Below are 16,748 nucleotides of genomic sequence, written 5' to 3' on the forward strand. Positions count from 1 at the left end.
CTTCACTTAGTATAACAGTTTCTAGTTCCATCCATTCACCTGCAAATTTCATGATTTCATCTTTCTTTACTGCGAGTAAAACTCCATCGTATAAATAAACCACTTTTTCATTATCCAGTTGTCAGTTGAGGCACACTTAGGTTGCTTCTATCTCTTAGCCAGGAAAGGTGCTGGCATCAGGATGCCGGAGGCCTTGCAGCCCAGGGAAGCAAAGGGAGGTGAGGGCGGGTGAAATAGCTTTTTGAAGTATGAAAGCTTGCTTCCTAAAAATTATGTAGAATCTGGGACTGGAGAGAAGGCTCAGTGTTTTAGAGTACCATGTGCAGAAAGATTAAATATTCACAGTAAGAGCTGGAGAGATGGCTCAGTGGATAAAAGCACTGACTGCTCTGGCAGGGGACCTGGGTTTGGTTCCCAGCACCCACATGGTGGCTAACCACCTTCTGTAACTCCAGTTCTAGTGGATCTGATGCTCTCTTCTCACCTTCATGGGCATTGCATGACGTGGGTGAACTTACATACCTACAGACAAAACACTTATACACATAAAATAAAAATAAATAAATAAAAATATAAACAATTATGTAGAAATAAATCATGGTGGTGTACACTTGCAGTACCACTATGTGGGAGTCTAAGGCAGGAGGGCTACAAGTTCATGGACAGTCTGAGATATGTATTAAATTCCCATCTCAAGAAAAAAAATATCTTCAACACAAATATAGAGAAGATGATACCCTAGTTTCTGATTAACTTTAGAAACCTTGGTTAGCTTCCATGTAGGAATAGTCTTAGAGTAAATATTTTGGAAAAAAAGGGGCAGTCTATTAACCTCACTCTCTAAAGCTTAAAGAACTTTAGGCTAGGTGCATGCACACCTGCAATTATGGCATCAAGTTAGGATGATAGTGAGTCTGAAGCCAGCGTAGGCTATATAGTGAGACTATCTCAGAACCAAACCAAATGGGGAAAAAGGGAAGAAAAGTAAAAGAAAAAGATCTTTACCTTTGTGCTTTAAGTATCGGCTCTTTGGTTTTCCAAATTTACCTGAAAGAGCAGCTATTAATTTATTACCAATTGCTATCACCCTTTAGTTGGAGGATATAGTTTGTTTTATCCTTTTACTTTAAAAGAGACAGATAAGATTAAGACATGGGAGAAATCGACAGTCTGGGATTAGAAGGAATAAAGGAATTACTCGATGTAAATGTTCTTGAAAAGGACAGACCTTGATGGAGTGACATTAAAGGTGACTTGAAGGTATTGCTTGTCCGCTGTGGCAGAGATGAGGAAGGATAACACAGGAACACCTTGAGAAGCATTTGTGAGAGAGGCAGTAATCTTGCTTCTGCTGGGTGGAGCTCTGTCTCCACCCATTCCATCTGCTTCACCCCTTTTTATCTCTGTTAAGTCAAGAAGTGACATTATGTTAAACCAGATATTAACAGGTAGCTTCCACTTCTCTTCCTCCCTTCTCCTCTTCATCTTTACACTTTGACTCTTTATTTTCTGTATCATAGAAGAATCAGGTATAAAAATGCAGAAATAGGGGGCTAAAGGGATGGCTCAGCAGTTAAGAGCACTGACTGCTCTTGCAGAGAACCCGGGTTCAATTTCCAGAACCTACATAGTGGCCAACAACTGTTCATAACTCCAATTTCAGGGTATCTGACACCTTTGTCTGGCTTTGGGGGGGCATCGCATGACATGGGTGTACTTACACACATGCAGGCAATACATTCATACACATAAAATAAAAATAATAAATAAAATATTTTTTTAAATGTGAATTTCTTCTCCCCCTGATTGTGAATTAGCATGCTTGTGACTTTTCAGGGTAAACATTTGTCTAGTTGATCATTCAGTTATATAGTGAAGGAGTTGGCCAACAAAATTTGGGGAGTTCTGAAAAAAAATACCAAAATTAAAGATATGAATGGTTTTATTTCATAGAATTTGTTTCTTTCTCATGTAGTCTTTAAGTGTTCATTTCAGATATAGCTTGATACAATATTGGTAATTGATTGTCTTTAATCGGGAGGGAATGCCTGAACAGAAATATGGCTGCAAAATTTCATTTTTTGTTTTTTCAATAAAAGATGTTTATAGGTAGATAACTAAAAATGTAGAATCTAGAGATTCAGAAGCACTTAGGGCAGAAGATATGTATTTTGAATAACTAATTTAGAAGGCTTTAGAAAAAGTCTGATTTCTAGAAAATTAATTTAACTTTTTGAAGTTAAACACAATAGCTTTTTTTTAAAAAACCAATTACATTGTAAAACATTTTTTTTGGTAATCTTTGGTTTCATTTAACAATTCTCTTTTGTCAGATCTCACTGTCATCAAATTTCTGTACACAGTTATTTCACTTGGATCTTTTGAGTTGATAGTCTGATCCTAATGCATAAAATATATTTTACAGCAAATTATCCATCACTGAGAAGAAACCAATTAAAACACCCATTAGTTAGTATGACCTTTTTGAATTCTGTATGCAGGGTTAGCACTTATTATCTACATGAAACTTATGAATTAATTATTTGAAAATCTTTCCTGAGATATATTCATGCTACAAGACATAAAATCTTAAAATAGCAAAACAGCTATTTAATTACAACGATAATTTGCTGATAAGCATAAAGATTGAAACAGAAGAATTTAGTGAAACTTGTGGTCTGAATTGACAAGGAAAATATAAGTAGGACATAGCTAATTCATTAACTAATAAACATTGCATAGTACCTTTCTTTTTTGTCTTCTGACAAATAAACTTAAGAATGACACATTAAAAACTATCTTTTGTAGCATACTTGTATGAAATTGTTGTTATTGTTCCTAAGTTTCTCAATTACTTTATTCTTCTATTTCACCTCATTAAATAGTTTCTTAGTTTTCTATTGAAATGTTCATCATATTTCTGTGTTTATTTGTAAATGTCTTGTCAGAATAAAAAGTCATTACATGCACACACCTTTAATCCCAGCACTTGGGAGGCAGAGGCAGTTGGATCTTTGTGAGTTTGAGGCCAGCCTGGTCTACATAGTGAGTTCCAGGATAGCTGGGGCTATAAGGAGACCCTGTCTCAAAAAGACAAAGAAACAAAAACAAAAAAATAAAAAACAAAATAAGGAACATAATAACCTAAAATCTCAAGCCCTTGAATGATGAAATACTTCTCTGTTCTACATGTTTTCCCACCATTCCATACACCTTTGAACATGATGAAGACAGATGAAGAAAAGCTTAAGTGTTCTAAGAAGCACTACTCCTAGTCTGCCTTTTACCCTCCACCAAGCAAGACTGAGTAGATGCTGATGTCCAGCCAGCAGCAATGAGCAGTGTTGCCTGGGTGAACATTAGCACCTCCCAGAGAGCCTTCTACACTGCAATTCTGAACACACCAAATTTAAAAACAAAAACACTTCAGAGAGTAAGCAGAAATGGGCAAGTGAATGTTTAATTACTGAAATTTTTTTTGGGTTTTTTGCCACTTAATGATTTAGTGAAAATGAGCAATAATTTTTGAAATCTCTTAAATTTTCTAACATAAGATACATTTAGTTTTTATAAAAAGATAAATGTCAAGCTAAAAATATTTGAGTTCATCTCAATGTAGCAAAAAATAATTTTGAAAAGCAATCAGCATCTTATCTCAATGTCAAATTTTTTGAACTTAATATTTTGTATTTTAATTATATTCATTTCACTTGAAATTTTTTTCAAAATTAGGAATTTGTCATTTCAATGATCTACTTCTCATTTGGAAAATATATAAATTAATATCAGTTGGCTTTATTTTTGAAATTTATTTATGTGTATATGTATGTGGCTGCACGCAGGCCATGACCTAAAGGTCATGTCTAAAGGTCTCTCCTTTGATCATGTGGATCCTGGGGATTGAACTCAGGTCGTCAGGTTTGGTGGCAAGCACTTCTCACTGACTCTAAGTTGCTTTTAATGAAAAGTAATAAGCTGAGCAAATGATGTAATGTGTTTCATTCATTTCCCGTCATCTTGGTGCTCCCTCGTGTGACAAGGCAAGATGTCCTCACGTGACAGTTTGCTCTTTACCATTCACTTCCATATGCTGTCTTGGCATTTGTAGAGTTTATCTCCATGATGTCAGAGGTTACTCTATTTAGCAACATGAACAAAGAAAAAAAGAAATTGAGAATTTCCAATAGATTACAGAGAAATAACTAAATCTACATATTTCAGTGGTGAAGGCATGGAGCAAGAAGGAGATAGGATGTGGTCCTTCCCAGCTAAGGCTGCATTCCAGCAGCATCCTAGCAGGGAAGAAGGACAGTGATCTGAAGATGGGCAAGAAGGGCTATTTTGGTGAGGAGTTGCTTTGGCTAGGAGCATGTGGGTGAAGTGACCTAAAGATAAGTCAGAACATTTACTCTCCTGCATCTGAGTTCTTTCATGTCTCAGCAACATCAGATGAGGCTGGGAGATAATTGGATGTCTACTGGATTCCATCGGGCAGTTGGAGAGACAGGTTAACTCGCTGCAAAACAGAAGGGGGCTGGACTTACTGTCCCTAAAGGAAGATGGCTCATACGTGGCCTTAGGTGAGGTTTGACTGAGTTTTACCAGGCCTCTAGTAATACTCGTCCTAGCCTTTATGGTAGGCCCATGTCTCCTAAACTGTCTAACTGGATAGATGAAGAGGTGTCCAAATGCCATGAAAATTATGGTGCTGAGGACCCAATATAAGCCTCAAAACAAGTCAAGGATTTGACTTACGTCTCAGAGCCAGTGGGGGTAATACCCCAAGCTCCTCCATTTTGTGTAAATTTAGCTGGTCAATCATGTGGTCCTAGGACCACCCCTAGGAAGGCGGGTTATGCTAAATAGATGGGTGGAACACCTAGTGTTTTAATAAGACAGTGACTTTTTCCTGCCTGTAATTCTGCCTGCAGGGGCAGAACTTCCTAGCTACAGCCATGTAGTCTGTGAGTTGCCCACAGGGAAGCATAGTTTCCCTTTTCTTCTTCATGCCTTTCTTACTGAATATGCTTTCTTTAAGGCTTTGGGCTGCCCCTAGCATCTTGTGTTTCTTTACTTTCTCTAAAGCTTCCTTCTCCCAGGTGTCTGACCTCCCACACAGGCTCTAAACCTCCATGGCCTCATGTCTTTCTTTTCATCATTCAGCTTCTCAAGGCAGCTGCCAAGATGACCAGCTCGCCGGCCCTGAGGATTTCTTTTTCTTTAAAATCCTAATAAAATTGTAAAAGCTTTTAAAAAAAGTTCAAGTCATTTGGAAACAAAGCAAAGAGATTTGGAAAACATCTCAATAGTTAATTCTACAAAAGAGTAATTACTACAAAATGTTTCTGTCCGTCCAGGAATAGATGATGCATCATAATTAATAATGAATAACCCATATTTTTAATTTCTCATGGGAGTGAAAATTACTGCTTGTCTTTTGCTTTAAAAATTTTTTTATTTATTATTTTTATTTTATGTGTATGTGTTTATTGCCTGAATGTGCTTAAGTGCGCCCGTTGTGAAAACCCCAAGGAAGACAGAAGAAGGTGTTGGAACTGGAGTTACAGACAGTTGTTAGCTGCCATGTGGCTGCTGGGAATCAAACCTGGGTCCTCTGCAAGAAGAGTCTGTGCTCTTAACCACTGAGCCATCTCTCCAGCCCTTTGTTCTTCACTTTTTGTCTAGTGTATACACTATTTTAAAGAATATAAAACTACGCGTATATCACTCTATATTTTATTTTCGGATTACTTATCTTTCTAAAAGTAAGGTTATATTAAACTATGTTATGTCATTTGAAAATTAACTTTTAAATGACATTAGAAATTAGTACACACTTTAAGCAATATGGCAGTTTCCTTTACTGTTTTACTTAAAACTGTCTGGAATTTTTAAATGATCAGTAAAATTTTTATAGCACTTGAATACATCCTTTCCCTTAGTTCATCTTTAAGTAGTTTAGCAGTGTTATTTTTGTTGTTTTATGCCATATTGCCTTGCTCCTTTTATTTAGGGAAAGAAAAATTACTGTGGGGCAGCTTGAATGCCCAGAGGAAACAACACTGAGTTGGGAATCTGCAGCTTTGGAGCACAGGCATTTCCTGGAGTCTCCTGCCTGTGAGCCTCTGTGCTGTGTGGATATCACATTTGGGCGCATATGAAATATTCATGAGGAATTTCCACTGACTAAGCACCTGGTCCATGCTCTGCAGCATTATTGCTCATTTTTGCAAAAGTGCTCTGTGCTGGGCATTAGTACACCCATGTTATGGGTGGAGAAACCTAGTTTCAGAAAGTTAAGCAACTGGCCCAGCATAGAGTTGCACTGCTAACAAACCACCAATTGATGTTTGATCCAGCTGCATATCATTGGAGATTGCCACACTCACAACACTTTGAACTACTTCTATTTCAATTTCGGGGTCTCTGTCCTGGCTGTAATTCTCTGTTTTTATGCCTTTTGGTTGCTGAAAATTCTTCTGAAAATCTGAAATTGATTTTAGCTTCCCACATTTGGGGCAATTTTTCCTTGACAAATTTCACTAAATCTGGATTTTTACTATTCCTTTTTTTTTCTTTTTTGTGTTTTTATTGATTTTTTGTGTAATCAATCTTAATCATCTTTATACCCCCCCTTCCCCACTGGCACCCTCCCATAGCCCCCTACCCCACTGGAATTCATACATTCTGTTATTTGTATTAAGGCGTATTGTGTCAAGTTAATGTCCCCAGATGTCCCTTAGTGCAAGTTCATGCACTGGGGTCTAGTCAACCTATCTAGAGTCCTTCCCTTTAAGAAGATCAGCTCTTTCTCACCCAGCAGTAATCAGCTGCCATTAATTCTTCGACTAAGATTGGGGCTTGTTGTCCATTTCCACAGTTCTGTGCTGGGGTTTTGTCTGCTTGAGTTTGCAAGAGACTTGTGTATGCTGACACCATTGCCATAGAATCATATGAGTAGGGTCTTAGGAGCTTGTAGGACTATTTCCATATGGTCATGCACCTCCTCCCTGACTCTTACAGTCTTCCCACCCCCTCTTCTGAAATGGTCCCTGAGTTGAATATTTTATTACAGATAGTCTGATCATAAATGAACTTCATGGAGTCTTTCAAAATGGATCCCATCTTTGCTCACCCATTTATCTAACTGTTGAAATCACTGAATAATATCCCCAACTGTCAGTGTTAAGCATCTCTTTTCTAAGAAACATTTTTCACAACTTGTTTCCAACCTATATTGTATAATTATGTCAAGTACTTGTCAAGTTTCAAAAGGATGTCTATCTATGAATTTCTCTATAGAAACAAAAGAGTTAAAAGAAGTCAACACCATGAATCTGCTCTCCTGCCAGGTAACTTTCTCTGTGTAAATGGTGGAGATTTATGGGGTTGCAGTGACCCCCAACCCCGATCCCATGGCAATTCTTTCCTCTCAAATGCTTTCATCATGTGTTCTGATGTTGGTCTATGTGAAAATGCCTTCATGCTCGGGAATCTCTTGTAATATAAAGGTTTAAACACTGCAAGATTTAAAAAAAATTGGCAGTGGTCAAAATTAGCTACATTGACATGTGGATGGAGATGCTTGACTGAGGAGGACTTAACATATACGACAGAATACCTGAAATCTGGTGGAGGGGCTATGGGGGGGTGAGGAGAGGGGTGGAAGTCTTAATTTGATTAAGATATATTATGTGAAACGCACACAAACTAAAAGAAAAAACATCTGCGTTGTTTAGCAAGAAATATGTCAATTTCCCTAGAAGTTAAAAAATTTTAAAACATCCAACTAAAATAGAGCTACTCCCCATGGAGTTGGGGAAGCAACAACATATCATTTTAATTATTGTTTTAAAAATCTAGCCTCCAGCATTCTTCTCTTATTGCTTCCAGTGGCTTGAGCGTCCTAAGGGGGCCGGATGCAACAAATCCACTGTGGCAGCTGAGAACCTGTAAGCTGTCTAGTGCCTCTGACCTTTGCATCCCAGAATGATGGGAGCTAGAGGTTGGCTTTGACATAATTTGATAAAATTAGTATAATATCATTAGCATTTTCTGTGATCTACGGGTCTCATATTTGTCATGTGAATCTTCCTATGTTAGCTGTGTAGGTTTTGGAAGTGGGGAAGGAATGTATAAATCATAATAGTAGAATTTTATAAGGATTGAGTTAAACATTTTAGTTATTCTTCAACTATTTAATTACTAAAAAGCATACTATGCAGCAATATCTGACTACATATCCTTCACAGAAGTAAAATATTTCTGGGTTAGTTCACTTATGACCTAATATATTATATCCTTCAGAAGAAACCATCACTATCAGGTTGGGATGGACCCTTTGGACGAGGGGTGCCCAGCCTTTTAATACTGAGACATGGCATTGTCAACTACAATGTGCTGGGCTGCATTCACAGCTATTCTGGATGCACACATCCTGAAGGCCACAGGTTATGCACACCTGCGAGTCGGGACCTTTGTTATATAGATACATAATATTGTGCCTATGTGTTTTATATAACTAGTATTGTTATCTTTCAAGACAGTTTTCTTTCCCCAGGATTTCACATATAAAAACTCTAGTAAAAAATAGTTCCACACCTTTATTTCCATCTCAGGAAAAAACTATGAAGATGAATTTTTTTTTCTTGGCCTGTGTAATTTGTTCATTATTTCCCTCATTGATCCTCATTTCCCAGTCCCTCCTGTCACTAAGCCTTTCATTGCTTCTTCCTTACTTTACGCTTACGTCAGTGGATTGCAATAACTGTATATAAATCTCTGACACCACCAGGGATGGTGGCACACGCCTTCAGTCCCAGAGGCAGGAGGATCTCTGTGAGTTCAAGGCCAGTCTGGTCTACATAGTGAGTTCCAGGCCAGCTGGGGCTACAGGCAGAACCTGTCTCAAAAAGACCAACAAACAAACAAAACAAAACAAAACAAAAACCTTTGGCACCAAGTATAAAACAAAAGCATTCATCTATTTAACAGATTTTCTAGTACTAGTAAGGCAGTGGGTGAATATTTTAGGATACCAGTAAATTTTCTCCTTCCTGCTTTCTTTTGACCTGCCCTCACTCTCTCAGAGTCTCCTGTGCCTGATGTGGGTGGAGAAACTGATATAACACATTTTTATCTTGGGTTTCGCCATGGTTTATATGATAGGGAGGGAGGACTTACAAAGAAACGCAGTGACAAGACGCCATTCCAATTGCTTTCTTGCCCAGCTCACAGTCTCCATGAGCTTTCACCCATGCTCCCAGGTCTGTAAATGCCCTTTTCTCGCATCCATGCCTGCAGGATGCCTCCGCCATTAGCCGGGTGGCTGCACACTTTCTTTTTCCCCATTGCAATCTCGCCACCACGCTAACTCTGCCAGGCTAGGCTCCACCCTTTTTCCCAGGGTGCCCTGCACTCGCCCAGTAGCTCATGCTTTTCGGAGGAATAAGTGGTTTCTGGGCTACACATGGGGACTCCTCTTTACTCCAACATGCCATTTACTGTGCTCGGCTCATTCTCAGCATGAAGCTTGCGCTGCTAAAGATTGTTTTGAAAGGAAGAGGCACACATTTAGAATATCCTCACATTTGAAGATGCAGCCACTTCCCCAAGTTCTGTTTAGAAGATAAAATCATGGGCTCCTCTGTTCAGCCAGAGTTGAGGATAAGGAGGTACAAAGCTTTCACATTTTCAATGAAAGGAGGCAGGTTGTTCTGTGCCTAGGTGTAAACACACACTACTGCTGCTACTGGTACTTGGTAGGAATCGCTGAGACACAGACATATCCCATTACCTTAAAGCTACCAGAGGATATCACAGGAGGGACGATGGCACCGCACCACAGTGCCATCGCACACCAAACAGAATTGCTTGGTCTTCTGCTTCAAGGTCCTTGGTCCTCTGGGGTCGTTTTGAATTTCACTGTAAAATTTATTTATTATTTTTCAATGTGTGTGTGTGTGTGTGTGTGTGTGTGTGTGTGTACGTGCACACGTGTGCATGTGTGTACGTATAGGTGCAGGTGCCTGCAAAGTCCAGAAGAGAGTGACCGATCCCTTGCAACTGGAGTAACAGGCAGCTGTGAGATAGCTGATATGGGTGCTAGGAACGGAACTCAGATCCCCTGAAAGGGCACCAGGTGCTCTTAACTGCTGAGACATCCCTCTGTCTAGAGTAATTTTGGATCCTAGGCATAAAACAGATTTTTGTTGCCACCTAGAGTGTTTGAATTCATCAGCCTGGTGCTGCTTTCTGCTTTGAGAAGCAGACACACAGTTATGCACCAGGCCTAATGCTAGCCATTTTGTATACTTCATGTTTGATAACTTACTGGGTTTAATAAGAGATTGGGATAGTTATTCTTTGGGCTAGTCCACTGAGGTCCACTGTTGTTCAACTGAAGAGACTGTTTCAGAATTCACAATGAGGCGGAATTAACTACAAAGTCTGTTTTCCTATAGACCCTCCAGATCCTTTGAGTGTCTGTCAGTCCGCATTGCATAGATAGTTCTAAGCAGTTTTGTGTGCTCTTTGGATTCTTGGCCTTAGTGTCATGAATGTCTAGAAACTGAGCCATGAAGAATTCTTAAGTAGGTATGCTTTGCAAATGTAATTTGCCATTTTAGAAGTTTCATCAACCAAAATGCACACACTACTGATAGATATTTCCTTTTCTCTGACACATCTGTTAGGTAAAATAAAGATCGATATCAAGAAGCCAGTTAGAGGATGAAGACACAATGTGGGGTAGAATATTTTGCCATCATGGGTAAGCCTTGGATTCAGTCCCCAGTAGTACAGGAAAAGAAAAAGAAGAAAGAAACCACTCAAATAATCAATGCTGTTCACAAGTAAACTATTTCTTATTGTCAAACTCTTGGAGCAATAAAATCCCTGAGTTCTTTAGAAAGATTACATAAAGCATTTAACACCTTGTAGGATTCTGGGAGAAGAATTAAAATTTCCTTTTTTTCTGGTTATTTAGCTATCAGATCATTTTCTTTTTAAAAATAATATTTTCATTAATTCTTTGAGAATTTCATACAGTGTATTTGACCATGTTCATCCCCTTCCCCATCTCCTCTCAGATTCACCTCCACTTCTCTATCTTCTTTCCCCAGTTTTGTATCTTCTTTTTCTTTTGAAGAACTTCAAGTCCAATTTGTGTTCTCCAAATACTCTTAGATGTGGGTCCTTCTCCTGGAGGGTGGTCAGTTTCCCAGAGGTCACACTCTCAAAGAAAATGGACTTTCCATTTCCCAGCAGTTATCAGTCGTCAGTAGCTCCTCAGCTAGGGGAAAGGCTGTGTGCCCACCTTCCCACTCTATGTTGCGATGTTGTCTGGGCTTGTGCAGGTCTTGCATGTGCTGTCACACTGCTGTGAGTTCATATGTGCAAGTGCCATGTTGTGTCAGATCCTTTTTAAAAATTGTGGTGTACTCTTATGATTTGGATTCCCAGCATGTTTTTTGTCATTGCCAAATTAATTGTTATTCCTGCAAATGATTTTCCCATTAAGTGAGACATTTGTATCCTGGCAATTCATATACACTTTATGTTGCATTTAATGAAAACTCAGAGACCCCACAGTGACCAGAGCTTTTTCTTTGTATTGTTAGTTAATATCGACATCCTATATTATTACTTTAACTCATTGGAGCCATATTTATTGTTAGAAGGTAAGACTGATTTTAGTCTTTTATTTCTTGCCTCTAGCCATTTTGTTATAGGAACATGCTCTTTTACATCTTAACAAAATATCTTAAGATCATTAGAAATATTCATGTTTAGAAAACTATTCAGGAAATTTACTTGAAACCCAACTTAGTCTTTTGAATTTTGAATGTAAAGTAACATTTATGGTGAGCTATTATTGAACGTGATTCATATTGTTTACATAGTGAAATTCTGAGTTTAGGGGTTATATTACATCATCGACAGACTCCAAGACCTCATACCACTAAGACCTTGTTCAATCCACCACAGTGACTGTGTAGGACTCTGTGGAACGGTTTAGGGCTGATGTCCCACTGGCCCTCTTGGTTCTGAGCTCAGATCTGGAGAAAAGATCTGTGTCTGCTGCAATTTCGTGGACTGTGGTGCTCTTCAGGGTCGTGTGCTTGCTTGTGCACACTACCCAGTAATTCAAGTTTCAGAGAATAAACTGCTATGATGTCACGGATGACATTGTGAGGTCCATCATCACGTTAAAGTCAGACTTCCTGCCTGTGTCAGATGTTTACCCACCTGAACTCTAGTCAGATTTCATTTATTTATTTAATTTTCCCCTATACTCCCAAGAATGCTGTTCTAGTGGCTGAAACATTTCACAATAGCATAAATCCTCCATGCCTGGAAATGTAGGTTAACGGTGACATTCTCAATTTGTCTTTTAGAGCATCAGGGCTTCCGGCCTCATCCTGTTGGAAACAATCCTCTTTGGGTCTCTGCTCCTATACTTTCCGGTAAGCAACATCATCATATGGTTTAAATAGTCATTTATTTTTATTGCAGTGTTGTATATATACATAGTATATTAACAAGGTTTTGACAAATGTTTAAATCTGACTCTTATTATTTGATTGATCTCAGGCATTTATGCATCATTTCTAAATATTGCTTTTTTTTCTAATAAATTACCTTTTTCTTCTCAACTTTGTGAGGAAGATCAAATATTTAGGTAAGACAGCATCTGGAGGTCATATTTAGTATACATACTATAAGTGAAAGTAAGTATTAATTTCCCTCTTCCCTATCCTTTATAAAATCACAAAGCATACCAAGTTAATGCTGGAAAATTCCCTATGAAAAAAATAAGCATAAAGGCAAATAAAATGAAGTAAATGTGTATGTCTGATACTGGACTTACATCATCAGAATAGACTCATTTTGTCACACTAGTACTTTGTCCGTAACAGTAAGTACCATTTGACTGATTCAATTCAAACAACGTGTGTTCTAAATCTATTTTTGGGATGAACATGATGGTAATTTCTGGGAATACTCTATGAGCAAGTTGAACTTGATTTCTTCTCTGAAGAAGCTTGCAATTTACAGGAAGAAATGAGTCAGTACAAACTCTCGTGGCACAGTGTGACAAAGACTTAGGCTTGTGGGAGCGGCAGGCTATGGACAAAGGCTTAGGCTTGTGGGAGCAGCAGGCCATGGAGGCTCTTGGGAAGGACATGTAACCAAGTCTAGGCATCAGTGGAGGTTCTGTGATCTGAAGGATGAGGAGGCATTAGAGGCGGTAACAGGGCTGCCTGGACATCACGTTCCTTTCCTCCTGCTTCTCTCAGTGCACCATCTCAGCCTTCTCTACTCTACATCTCTCCCACCTTAATACCCAAGTACATTGGGACCCATGCTCAGAGCTTTTCTTAATGTACACACTCATTGACTATATAATCTCACATCACTGTTTTAAATACTGCTGCTAATAAGCTATTAACTATTGCATTTATACCTCCAGACAAGATTTTTCCTCTGAACTCCAAACTCATATTCATTTGCTTCCTTGACACCTCTGTTGGGATCCTAAGGAAACCCCCTAGAGTGCCATTAGCTGAGATACTGATCTTGCCCTACAGTTCAGTCTCTATCTCCCCTCATGGTTGCTTGGTCCTTCTAGTTACCCAGACCAAAACCTACAAACAACTCTTGACACCTGTTCTCTCATGTCAACCAGCCAACCTTTCACAATATAGCAAGAACCCAACTAGTCCTGCTTGGCTTACTGCTACTGCCCTGGTCTTAGGCAGGATTAGCCATTCCTGGATGGTTATGACAGTCTCCCACAGAGGCCTCTCTTCTTGGCTGCCCTTACAATCCATTGCCTTTCAAAATGTGAGCCCGTTTTAACACTATCGAGACTTCCCATTGTTACTCTTTTCAGATGTTGTAAAATGTTCCCCAGGAAAAGCAAAATGCTCACAACAGCTTGCAAAGCCAAGCGTGACTCAGACCATGTCCCTCTATTACTTCCTTTTCTAATAGTCTTCCCTCACCAGTGTTTAGATCAGGCATTCTCCACCCTTTTAGGTCTTGGATTACATTTTCTATTTTCTTTAAAATACAAATGTATCTAGATATAATTAGCATTCTGGTCTCAGTGTGTCCCATGGATTTATATGTTGGCAGCACCTCTAATGCAACTGTGTTGGGGAGTGGGAGGAGCCCTTTGGAAGATGCTCAGGTCCTGAGTGCTGTGTTCTCACAAGCGGATTAAAGGCATCACGAAAGAGCTACTGGAAGGAAGCTTGGTTCTTGTATTAGTTGCTTTTCTGTTGTAGTGATAAGACACCATGACTAAGAGAACTTTTGAAAGAAGTATTTATTTGACCTATGGTGCCAAAGGGGTATGAGCCCATAATGGTCAGAGAGGCCTGGTGGTAGGTGGTGGTGAGGGCAGAAAGCTGAGTCATCTCTTATTCTCTTTTCTTTGGCCAGTTGTGGCCTTCTGGGTTAATCACCAGAAAGACATATTCTGCACAAGACTGATCTGGTCACTGGTGCAGAGTGGCCTGGAGATCTCAGAATTTGCAGAAAAGAAGTTAAAACGTTTTTACTAGAGATTTTCTATAAGGAAGACTAGTACTGAATTAAATGTTAAAATAATCATACAAATGAAATTCAAATTGAATACCTCTTACCAGAAATACTTGAAACTAGAAGTGTTTCAGATTTTATAATATTTTGAAATAGTTTCATAGGCTTTACCAGTTGAGCATCCCAAATCTGAAAATTAAAAATCTTCAGTGCTCTAAATTCTGAAACCAAGTTTCAGTGAATTTCAGATTTTGGAATTTTGGATTGGGGATACTCAGCCTGTATAGTCACAAGGTATAGGGGCAGGGGAGATGGCTCAGCAGTTAAGAGCACTGACTGCTCTTGCAGAGGACCCGGGTTCGATTCCCAGCATCCACATGGTGGCTAAGAACCATCCTTAACTCCAGTTCCAGGGGAATCTGATGCCTTCTTCTGACCTCCTTGGCATTGCATGACATGGGTGCACTCACATACATGCAGGCAATATACTCATACACATAAAATAAAAATAACTATAAAAAGGTCTAATAGTATAAATGTGACCAATGCTTCTCCTGTTTTTAAATATCTTGACTACCTTCTGAGATCCTAGTGTGAAATGTACCAGAATTTCTCATGAAATTTTGCTTGGAATTACAGTTTTATATATAAAAAAAGTATATTTGAATAAAATGGAATTATTTAAAGCTGAGTGTTTCCATGGAAGGAGACTGCGATGTTCGCTGTTCTGCGTTATGCAATGAAATTTTTATTCTTTCGGTGCTGCACATTGTTCTTCAGATTTGCAGGAATTAAGGTTATTTTTGCCTTTTCTTGGCAATTTCAGACTACAGACGATTTCATAACAATGCTTGCATTGGGAAGTCCAAATTAGAGCATCTCATCATTGCAGCCCAGGACGGACCAAAGTCCTACAAGCTTCAGCACTGCTATAATTGCTAGCACAAACTGAAGCTTTGGAAGCATTTTCTTACAGATTCTAAAAAGAGTCTTATGATATGAAGTCCATGCATTATGAAAAAATGATTAGCATCTGTGATCACAGAATTTATTAAAGAAATAAAAAGAGACTTGCAGAAAAAACCAACTTAGGTCCTCAGGGTATTTCTTGTTAAATTACACAGAAAAGCTTTTTGAATTCATAAAATGTATTAATGGTAATATAAGATCTAGAAGTTTGTTTTGCCATGACTAAAGCATCCATTTCGGTTATTAAGTGGTTTCTCCCTCTGTGTTATTTGATGGATTGGCAATGTGCTCATTACTGATACATATGTTACTATGATACAGATTTTCAGACTCCTCAGCCTTATAGAAAAGAATGATAAAATATATGCTCTAGAAGAGGCAGAAATCAGGCACCAGGGAGCATTTGTCCAGGCTCATTATTTTGCACATGAAAGAGAAGCAACTGAGAGAAATCACCATGCATACAACTTTCCAGATACTTAATGGCAAAGCCAAGAACCGAACTCAGTCTCTCAACTCCTGGTCAACCTCCCTCTTCATCATGGTGAGAATAAGATGGTCTAAGAGCATCAAGCAGGAAACCAAGAAGGCTGAGTTACACTCCTTGGCCAGTCAGTTACCCTGTCCCATTTCATCTCAGGGAAATGGGTACAAAGAATGAAACGGGAGTTAAACTCTAATAGTTGAAGTTTTGGCCTGAGATTCCATGCAAAATTCTTTTTAAGCTCCACCATGGGGTTGAATCACATGAAGTTTCTGATGCTATTTTACTATTTTACAAACAAAAAAAATTGGCAATTATACATTTCAGCCTAATATCAGGTTGATTTCAGTGGCATAGACCCTAACAGATCATTTCTACTATGATAACCCTCAAACCTAAAACTAAAATTTGGATTAGTTTTGATTAGTGGGTTTTTAGTTTAGTTTTTTTTTTTTACCTTTAAAATTATTTTAATGGTTTTAATCATTTTATAAAGCAAGTTCACTGAAAACAACTGAGCCAGGTATGGTGGCATACATCTGCAGTCCCAACACAGGAGTGGAGGCAGTCGTTCAAGGTCATAATCAGCTATATTGCAAATCTTTCTATATTTTATTTGTTATTTTTATTTTTTATTTTATTTTTTAAGTTTATTTATTTTTTTAATTAAAAGAAGCATTTCATTACAATAGCATTAACCTATTCAATAACAATTTTCTGAGCTAGGCTGCATCTCTTACAAAAT

General features: G+C 38.5%; 1 protein-coding gene across 2 annotated transcripts in view; it reads left to right on the plus strand.

Annotated features, from left to right (window-relative positions):
- The window catches only part of Gpr158 (G protein-coupled receptor 158), a 444,454-nt gene that overhangs the window by 293,179 nt on the left and 134,527 nt on the right, over positions 1–16,748 (plus strand). Inside the window, exon 5 of one of the 2 annotated variants that reach the window (XM_008831743.2) lies at positions 12,399–12,467. The exons of the other annotated variant lie outside the window; for it this stretch is intronic. Within the exon in view, the coding sequence (XP_008829965.1) occupies positions 12,399–12,467 (69 nt within the window). The remainder of the gene's footprint in view (positions 1–12,398; positions 12,468–16,748) is intronic. 2 annotated transcript variants of the gene reach the window in all.

The sequence above is a fragment of the Nannospalax galili genome, unplaced genomic scaffold, assembly GCF_000622305.1.
Source record: "Nannospalax galili isolate Female #2095 unplaced genomic scaffold, S.galili_v1.0 scaffold14, whole genome shotgun sequence".
NCBI lineage: Eukaryota > Metazoa > Chordata > Mammalia > Rodentia > Spalacidae > Nannospalax > Nannospalax galili.